General features: G+C 37.1%; 1 protein-coding gene across 5 annotated transcripts; it reads left to right on the forward strand.

Moving 5' to 3' along the window:
- The first annotated feature begins 3,982 nt into the window (after nucleotides 1-3,982).
- On the forward strand, nucleotides 3,983-9,013 carry LOC103715074 (serine/arginine-rich splicing factor RS41-like). Of its 5 annotated transcripts, XM_088712430.2 has the most exons (7): nucleotides 4,029-4,097; nucleotides 4,757-4,900; nucleotides 6,012-6,345; nucleotides 6,554-6,666; nucleotides 6,763-6,998; nucleotides 8,450-8,716; nucleotides 8,803-9,013. In XM_088712430.2, the coding sequence occupies exons 4-7, from the start codon at nucleotides 6,571-6,573 to the stop codon at nucleotides 8,828-8,830; spliced, it is 627 nt and encodes a 208-aa protein (XP_088568556.1). In that variant the 5' UTR covers nucleotides 4,029-4,097; nucleotides 4,757-4,900; nucleotides 6,012-6,345; nucleotides 6,554-6,570; the 3' UTR covers nucleotides 8,831-9,013. The 5 variants fall into 5 exon arrangements, with proteins under 5 accessions (XP_008800807.1, XP_088568556.1, XP_088568554.1 ...); XM_008802585.6 differs by lacking the exon at nucleotides 6,012-6,345 and having other exon boundaries at nucleotides 3,983-4,097; XM_088712428.2 differs by lacking the exon at nucleotides 6,012-6,345 and having other exon boundaries at nucleotides 4,029-4,218.

The following is a 9,013-nucleotide window of genomic DNA, read 5'->3' on the forward strand; positions in this document are numbered from 1 at the left end:
GAGAGGGGTGAAGGATGCTTGCGTGAAGCCCCAGAACCGGACAATATCTGGCAGGGGAGCCCCGTGTTCCCCCCTCATGTGGCCCCCACGTGTGCACTAGGTGCCTCACGTGCCTCGCAAAGGCAGGGGCGTGACATACATATTGGCACTTCTACCTTCACTATCTAAAGTTTATGATGTATTCCATGTTTACATATTAAGAAAGTATGTTCTAGATGCAGGCCATATAGTAGAGTTGGCTCCTTTGCAACTTAGAAAAACTTGTCATATGATAAGCAGCCGATACATATTGTTGACAAAAAGGAACAAGTAATAAGAAGACGCACAATTACTTATGTCAAAATCTAGTAAAGTAATCACACCAAACATGAGGCTACGTGGGAATTGAAGGACAAGCTGAAAGAGAAATATCTAGACCTTTTTGCAAACTAAGGTATGTTAAATTTTGAGGACAAAATTTATTTTAGAAAGGGAGAATGTGAGAATCGGCCCAATTAGACCCATCCCATATTGAAGTTGGTAATGCCCGCAGACTTCAATCAGGAAAGTCAAAAAAAAAAAAAAAATTAGGATTGAAATAGAGGAGGATGCATTCCTCCCTTGCCCATAACCTAGGCTGTTGCGATAAGGCCACCCCAGTCGAGGCCACTGAGAATTCATCAGGCTGGTGCGAACTGCTGCGACCGTTGGGGACCACTGCAACTGGCGAATGACCAGCTCAATTCTAGCTTATCGTCTCTCCCAAAAATTCTCTATAAATACACCAAGACTCTTCTATTTGATTTATGAGAAGCTCTCCTCCCTCTTCCTCCTTTGGTGGCCACCGCAACACCTCAGCCGAGCGTCACCGCCAAACTCTCTTCCTCCTCTCTCTTGTGCTCTGACTACCCTATTTTTTCTGCTTTCTCCTATTTCGAGTGTCACCACCACAGATGCCACTGAACCTAGCTATCTTCGACCGAGATTCACCATCTCTGCCGTGAACAGTGAGCTTCGCTTCCCTCCTCCTCCTTTATTCTTCTTTATGTTGAGTCATTTCTTTTATTTTTGGGCCAAATCGAGACTTACTTCTCGATCGGAGCTTCTCTCCTCTTCCTTCTCTCTTTTTCTCTTCTCTTCCCTCTCTTCCTTCCTGTTTGTTTCTTTCTCTTCTTATATCTTCTTTTCTTCCCATCGTATTCTTATTTATTTATTTCAAAATAAAAAACAAATAAATGATTTACTTCCCTAGTTGCCATTTTTTTAGCATGTGGATTAGATGCGAGGATGACCTATTTGATTGACAACCAAGACTCTTCTTGATTGAACCTAGACTGAGATTCTCTCTCTTTTCTCTCCTCTCTCTTTCTCTTTTTAAGCAAAACCTAGGGATTTTAGTTCAAAGCCATGACTCCCTTTTGCTCAGATCTAAATTGACCCCAGGGTGGAGGCTCTGCATTGCCTTGATATCCAGGCAGCATATCGACTCAATACCCTAGCCTTGTTAGGTACTCTTAAAATTTAGTTATCATTAATCTTTATTGAGCTACTTAAATCATAGCTCATCTTGATCAGTTTAGTTCATCTTATTCAAACTGACCTGGGCAGTCGGGCACTGTCCCCTAACCAATCTAATTTGGACATGAGGTTGTATCTTCAATAATATTTGAATTTTTAACTTTACTTGGTTTTTAAAATAATGATAAAATTAAATGGTATTTTAATGGTATTAACATAGGTGAACCTGACCCGTCTAACTGAAGTGAGATTTTGAAGTGAGAAAAGCTAAATAACCTAATGCTTCAAAATGTATTTTTCGATCTTTGGTAAAATAATAATTTATGTATTTTATTTGATTGCGATATTTATTTTATACTTGATTAAATGGATCGGGTATGTTATTATGATGATAATAAATATTTTAAAATATGTTATGTGATTTGAAAAATATAACTGGGTAAATTATGAAACTTGTTTTATATGTATGTATTCTCGGTACGACTATAATCTGGCCCCACCAATGGAGATTATTCGTTGGCCCTATCGACTTGTAATCTAAGAAATTGGTTTCGACACCGAGTTACTAATAATTAGAATAGTGGTATCTGGTACTTTATGCATTCTATATCTAACCCATGCCACTAGGTTACATGACCATAGCACGATGTTGCGTCTCTAGAATTAGTTTATGAAAATAATAATAATAATATTTTTTAAAAATACATGTATTACAAAATTTGATTTATTCTTAGTCAGTATTCTGCTATTTATTTGGTATACTTAGACTCCACTTTGTTATGTTGCTTACTAGGCTAGTGTAGCTCATTATTCTGTCTTTTCTATTTTTCAGATCCTGACCAATGACTGCTCGGGACTTGGGAGAGGATGCTAGATCTTCTGAAAATATTCACAATTATTGGACTTCTAGTTTAAACTAGTTACACTAGTTTAATTTGAATATTTTATTTGAATTGAATCATAATAATTAGTTAGCATAATTTGACTTATGGAACGATGGATTATGAGAGTTATTTATTTCAATCTTAATTTAAATTGATTAAGGGTTGAAGAATTACTATTATTGCTTTGAGATTGTAAGATTTGTAGCCTTACATGCTTGTATGGTCCGCCATTCAGGTATGCGACGTCTGTTGCGATCTAGGTTTGGGGCGTGATATTAGTTTTAATAATTCAATAGTTAAGATGGCCTGGATTATATATTGTTTTTATGTGGTTAGAAATAAATCTTATGTCTCCATTATTTTAACTGTTAGTTTTAATTTGGAGCATCGTTACCATCCAACTAGAATCTAAGAGGTCCGAACTTGGATTATCAGAACCAGCATTACTTGGTAGCCTAGTCTACGTTGTATGCTTACTATTTCCATCTTGTTCCCCTTTTCCAAGCTTAAGAAGTAAAAGGATAATCCGCATTTGATGTTACCAATATAGGCAAAAGATTTCTGCAGAGAAACAGCTTTTTCAGAGAAGAGAAGATGGGGAGGTGGCAGGTTTTGGAGAAAAAAAAAGGTATTTATTGTTGTTGATATGACCAGTTTGTTGATAGATTTATACTCAAATCATCCAAGCCCTAATCAAGATAACTTAAAAAATATATTAAAAAAATAAATTGAATGATGCATGGCACTGCAAAAAAAGAGAGGTAATATTAGCCCATATGTTTACCCAATAAAATGCAACCTTATACAAAATTACATGAATAGTATGGTCAAAAATATGATACATAAATACAGCGAATTCCTGGACACGAGTACTAATTATATGATAGAGACACTAGAAGGATTCATTCTTTTCTCACCAATCATCTATTGCTGCGTAGTAATTTATTAGATATTGATACAATGGTAAAAGAGTCTTAAAATTTACATACTTAATGAACTCGATTTCTAACTAGAGATACTATTATATAATTGAAATATAATTTTTTTTTCTTCCACTTTATTTCCAACAAACGAGAGTGATCCCTCGAAAGGAATGGTTGGTAAAATTATCCTCATTCATACAATCCAATAACTAAAGTTTTCTTATATATGGCAGCTTAATTACCAAATATCTTTTAGATCAATATCTGAATTTTCACATGTATTTGTACATGCAACTCTATTACTTGTTAATGTATACACAAATAAATGGACAAATTGGTAGGTAGATTGGATCCGGTCTCGTGTCAAACCCAATCTAAAACTTTTTTTAAATTAAAATAAATAAATTATACTTGACGAGTATAAATATATTTAAAAAAAATAAAAATAAAAATTCTGAGTGCCGAGGCCAACCCAGTCCAAAACCTTAGCCATTCTCCAAAACTGGCATCTCTCGTTTTCAAGGCTAGGTAGATTACATTGAGTTGGGGTCGCTTTCGATGTTCCCTTCTCCGGAGGCATTATTTTACTCTTATTTGCTTCCCATGAGCCCCGAGCTCTCACAGTAAAACCGTGATCCGCTTACGTGGCACATCACAGTTGGTTCACAAAAATATCCTCGTTGCCGTCGCTGTATATAAACCAAAAATATGCCGTCCCTTGCTCGTTCTCCTCTGCCGGCGCGTCGAGTCCTAGGGTTTCTTCTTCCTCTGCTGTTCTCTCGCTCGTCCCAAGGTGAGAGTTCCGATCGAAACCGTCTTGCGATTCTTGATCTGTGCTACGAGATCCCTTAGATTTATGAACTTTGGCTGCCTTCGATTGGTGGTATTGGATCTCCTGTTGAAAGATTTGGATGGTATTTTTTTTTCCGTTTTTTTAGATGGTTTAAGTCTTTTCTTTTGTGTTTGAGCTTAGATTCTGGTAATATTTTACTTTCGGGAGTATCGATCTGTTCGGATCTGTTGGTTTATTGAGATTTTTCGATCTTCTTTGTTGTTAGGTCTTGACCGAATTCATTTGTTTTGAGATGTCTGTTAGTGATTGGATTTGGATGACATCTTCCTCAGAGTTAATGTGATTTAATTGATACTGTTGAATAGGTTTTAGAGTTGGTAATTATTTTCTATGGGTCATTTTATTACTTTCGGATAGTATTGAGGGAATTTTCTTTGTGTGTTTTTGCTTCTTCACTAATTTATGTGTAATTTATTATTTGTTATTAATCTAGAGAAAGTCTTATGCGGTATTTTTTTTTTCTTTTTTGCTTTTCCATTATATAATTTGATCGATCTCATTAAAGATTTACACCTTTCCAACGTGTCCTCTACTATCTATGAATTCCTTTCATGTTTCGTTTCTCCTTCTCAGTATTTTATATTTGTCCTCCATTCCAGATTCAAGGGAGATCTAGCTGTTGACTTGTTTAACCAAAATGAGGCCCATTTTTTGTGGTAACTTCGAGTATGATGCTCGCCAATCTGAGATCGAGCGACTTTTCGGCAGATATGGGAGGGTTGAAAGAGTAGATATGAAGTCAGGTAATATTTTAATCCATTTTTAAGATGGTGGCAATTCATTGTTCTCTAAGCCCTTTTTTTTTGACCCGTAGGATTATTATCTGTTGTGCTACAAGTTAATAATAAGGTTTTATAATAAGGACCCGAGCGAAGGGAGAAAAAGAAGAAGAAAAAAGGAAAGAAATAATGAAGAAAGGAAGAAGAAAAAGAAAGAATGAGGGAAACAATGAAGAAAGGAAAGAAAAAAGAAAAGAAAGAAAGAAAGAAAAAAATAGAGGAAAGAAGGAGGGAAGAGTACCTACCTGAGATGGCTGGGGCATCAGAGGAACTGGGATGCCCCCAATTCTATGGGATTTAAAAACTTGGTTAATACAACTGATTCCTTCTTCAGTCCTTTTGACCTTTTTTTTTTTTGACTGAACACCAATTTGTGAATATTCTTTGGAAGTTGTGACTGAAATACTGAAGAGATATTCCTGGATGCTGATATTGAATCATGATTTATTTCTTAGTATTGGTATCCTTTCTACAAATTGCAGCACACCTGAGTGCCTTCAAAACCTGCGGCTGGAGAAGTGTGTTACTCGAATATTGCTGTTTCCTTATTTTTCCCTTTCTGATTGTGGTTTATATCATTACAGCTCTATATTTATATGTGTAATTTCATGCTAAGTATTACAATATTAGCATGGCTGTAGATAATTCTTAATTGAATGAAATCTTGGTATCCTCTTATAATAAGTTCAAGATATATTATAGATCTAAAACTAATTTTGGTTCATGCTGATGGGCGTATACTTACTAAAAATCATCAAGTATATTTAATCTACGCAATGCCCTTCAGTAGACGATAAGCTAGGGACAATAATCCATGCCGGGGCATTAATATGTGGGCGTATCCTACTGTTCATGCCATTTCTCAAGCAGGAGAGTCCCTCCCTTTCTCAAAGCTGGCATGGTAGAACCGCATCAGCTCTCAGTTGCTATGTTGCAACCATTTCCAGACAGCATGACATAGCCATGGAGGACCTTTTATTGAGTTTTACAGGAGAATTGGATTCAGGATAAGTCTAGCAAATCATTATTTTTTTTTAATGTAAGCCCCCCGTACTCAACAATTTCTTTGGTGCAGGAATGTATTGGAGCACACATGCTCTTCCTGGCTGATGGGCTGTGCATCACCTTTCCTTCCTGAGCTCGAGGCTCATCTTCTTGTCTATTTCCAGGAGCTGATCTGTTCCACCATTCACTATGGCATCTGTTCACCTGGAAACATTTCCCCAAGAGACCATTGCCTTTCATTTTCCATGAACTTTGACCACTGTCCCAATCTGCTCATTTTCCCATGCCGATCTCGCGGCCAGGCTGGAGAATAGATGGAGAACACATAATCTGTTCGATGGCCTACCACGAGAGACCTACTTTTGGATTGTTATACCATGACGTCATTTAGTTCTACACATGAGGTCTGTTGTTGATTTTCTTGTCCACTAGTTTCTGGCATTCACAGAGATGGAGAGATGTTATGCAAATTTCTTTGCAGAGTCTTTGAATGTTTCATTGGAGCAGCGGGTGTCAGCTCTCTCTTCGTTAGACAAGGGGTTTATTGACCTAAATTTCTTATTAAGTTAAAAAATTGATTCTATTCTTTTGTTTTGCCATCTAATTTTGCAGGATTTGCATTTATCTACATGGATGATGAACGCGATGCTGAGGATGCAATTCGAGCACTTGATCGGACTGAATTTGGTAGACAAGGGCGACGACTACGTGTTGAGTGGACAAAGGTATGTGACTTTGTTTTGCTGGTTGGTGAATAAGTGAAACACTGAGAAGTTTGGCTTTCATATTTCTCATTGGATATCTCATAATTGTAATTCTAGCAAGAACGTGGTGGTAGGCGGTCTGGCAGTTCAAGAAGATCTCCAGCCAATGTGAGGCCAACGAAGACCTTGTTTGTCATAAATTTTGATCCAATCAATACCAGGATGAGAGACTTGGAGAGGCATTTTGACCCATATGGAAAAATATCAAATATTAGGATTAGAAGAAATTTTGCCTTCATCCAGTTTGAGTCACAGGAGGATGCCACCAAAGCATTGGATGCTACCAACATGAGGTCACTACGCTTACATACATGCAAGTTCATTTTTGTATATTGCACAAATCTTATATGCATTTTGTTTTTTCTTGTTAAATAAGTTTTGACTGCTCATGTTGAGTAACTTCTCTAGATGATTTTTCCTATTGCCTCAGGGAACTCGTTTTGTTTAAATATCAAAATTCTATCTTCTAGCATCTTAATTAATTCGATACTAATCTTTGTGCAATCACTGTTTCATGTGAATACAAGTTTTCGCTTTGAAAAAGCACAAGCTGCAATTATCAAAATCTACATTTGTACTAATATCGCCATGTTATATTTGTTGTCAAAATTTCCGTTATTGTTTTGGCCAGCTTTCACACGGGTGCGCTTGCTCCCCTTTTTTGTAAGTTTTGTTGATTAATATATGCAGATGTATCTTTCATCCGTCATAGGATGCATATTCTAATATTACTGCTATCCAATGCTTGAAAGTGAACTCTGAGTTCATCATTTCAATGTGTCTGTCCTCATTTTGGTTCCACCGAAACTTAACAGTGAACTTGGAAACCTAGGCTTATGGTAACAGTCTGAGGTTCTTTAGTTTCTTTGCTTGTCAGGTGCTTTTTAATGCTGTTAAAAATGATAATTTTTCGGGCATATGTTTTGTTGAGGAAACCATGCTTTTTGGCAAAGAGAATATGGAGTTGCCCATTTGAATATAAGACGAGCTTCTTAAAATTTTTGTGGTAGCCCATGCTATGGAGTTGCATCTTGTTAGAAACTGCTGGTTCCACTGAAGGATATAATAGAGGTCTAGATCACTGTTTCTAGTGACTTTCTGAAGTTGTTTTATTACAAATTATCCCTAACAGTCACTGGGGAAATTGGGCTCATGTAACAACAGAGGGCCAATAAGGATGTCCAAAGTCCCAAACGAATTACTGATATTACCAACTAAAATTGATAATAAGTAGCATGCTTTAGTGGTTCATTTTGCTAGAATGCCTTTAAACTCTAGTAGATCATTTCACTGGAATGCCTTTAAATGCATTTACGGATGTGGCGATGGAGACCCATTTCAAGAGCATCCAGTTATATATAATTCCCATGGAGTTGCCTCTAAAACCAAAGTTTACATCTATATGAGTACATTGAGCTAATCACATTGTAGTCCAGGTGCACCTGGTAGGATGGACATTTATCTAATGTAATCTATCTTGTCCATGACTTTAATTCGTTGCTTACAGATCCTTCTGTTAATTCCGACTTATTTGACTTACAAATGTTTATTCTTTCACAATAAAAATTATTGCAATCTGAGACTGTAGCTCGGTTTGCTGATAATGATCACCCTGTTTTTGCATCACAGAAGACACTATAATATCGAACTTAGAACGGTTTGTAGATTTTTTTCATTGGATTGATCTAAACAAATCAAATAACCGATGGATTGTCTTTTCTATTTTCTCGTGTTGGATATGCAGCAAATTGATGGATCGGGTTATTTCAGTGGAGTATGCCCTCCGTGATGATGATGAGAGGAGAAATGGGTACAGCCCTGATAGGAGAGGTCGGGACAGATCTCCAGAAAGGAGGAGTGATCGTGGGCGATCTGCAAGTCCCTATGGTAGAGGGAGGGAGAGGGGTAGCCCTGATTATGGTCGTGGTTCCAGCCCATATAACAAACCTGAACAAAGGGGTAGTCCTGATTATGGTAGAGCTGAAAGCCCTGTTTATGAGAGGCATCGCAGGTTAGCATCATTATTTGGTTTTTCTTATTCCCCACAAGTATTATATTATTAATTCTGTTCTGCACATCTTGTTGCTGGTTATGCAGTCGCTCGCCCAGGCAGGAGAGATCTTAGGATGACCTCTAGTTCGATGTGATTTTCTTTTCTGCTCTCTGTTTTGTGGTACAGGTAATTTGTTAATGGTATGTTTGACAGATCTTCCTTGGAGCTACTTCCACCATAACAGACTGACAAATTTCTGAGACCATGCACTTCATTTTGCATTAGGGCATCTATATCATGTAATGTGCTGCAGTA

Source organism: Phoenix dactylifera, chromosome 16 (genome assembly GCF_051530095.1).
Source record: "Phoenix dactylifera cultivar Ajwa chromosome 16, Ajwa_hap1_PhDact_Kaust_v1.1, whole genome shotgun sequence".
Classification (NCBI taxonomy): Eukaryota; Viridiplantae; Streptophyta; class Magnoliopsida; order Arecales; family Arecaceae; genus Phoenix; species Phoenix dactylifera.

Coding starts and splice junctions, on each gene's coding strand:
- LOC103715074 (XM_008802585.6), top strand. CDS start 4,795: ATGAGGCCCATTTTTTGTGGTAACTTCGAGTATGATGCTCGCCAATCT. Junction 4,901..6,553: donor AAGAGTAGATATGAAGTCAG/GTAATATTTTAA, acceptor CTAATTTTGCAG/GATTTGCATTTATCTACATG. Junction 6,667..6,762: donor TACGTGTTGAGTGGACAAAG/GTATGTGACTTT, acceptor TTGTAATTCTAG/CAAGAACGTGGTGGTAGGCG.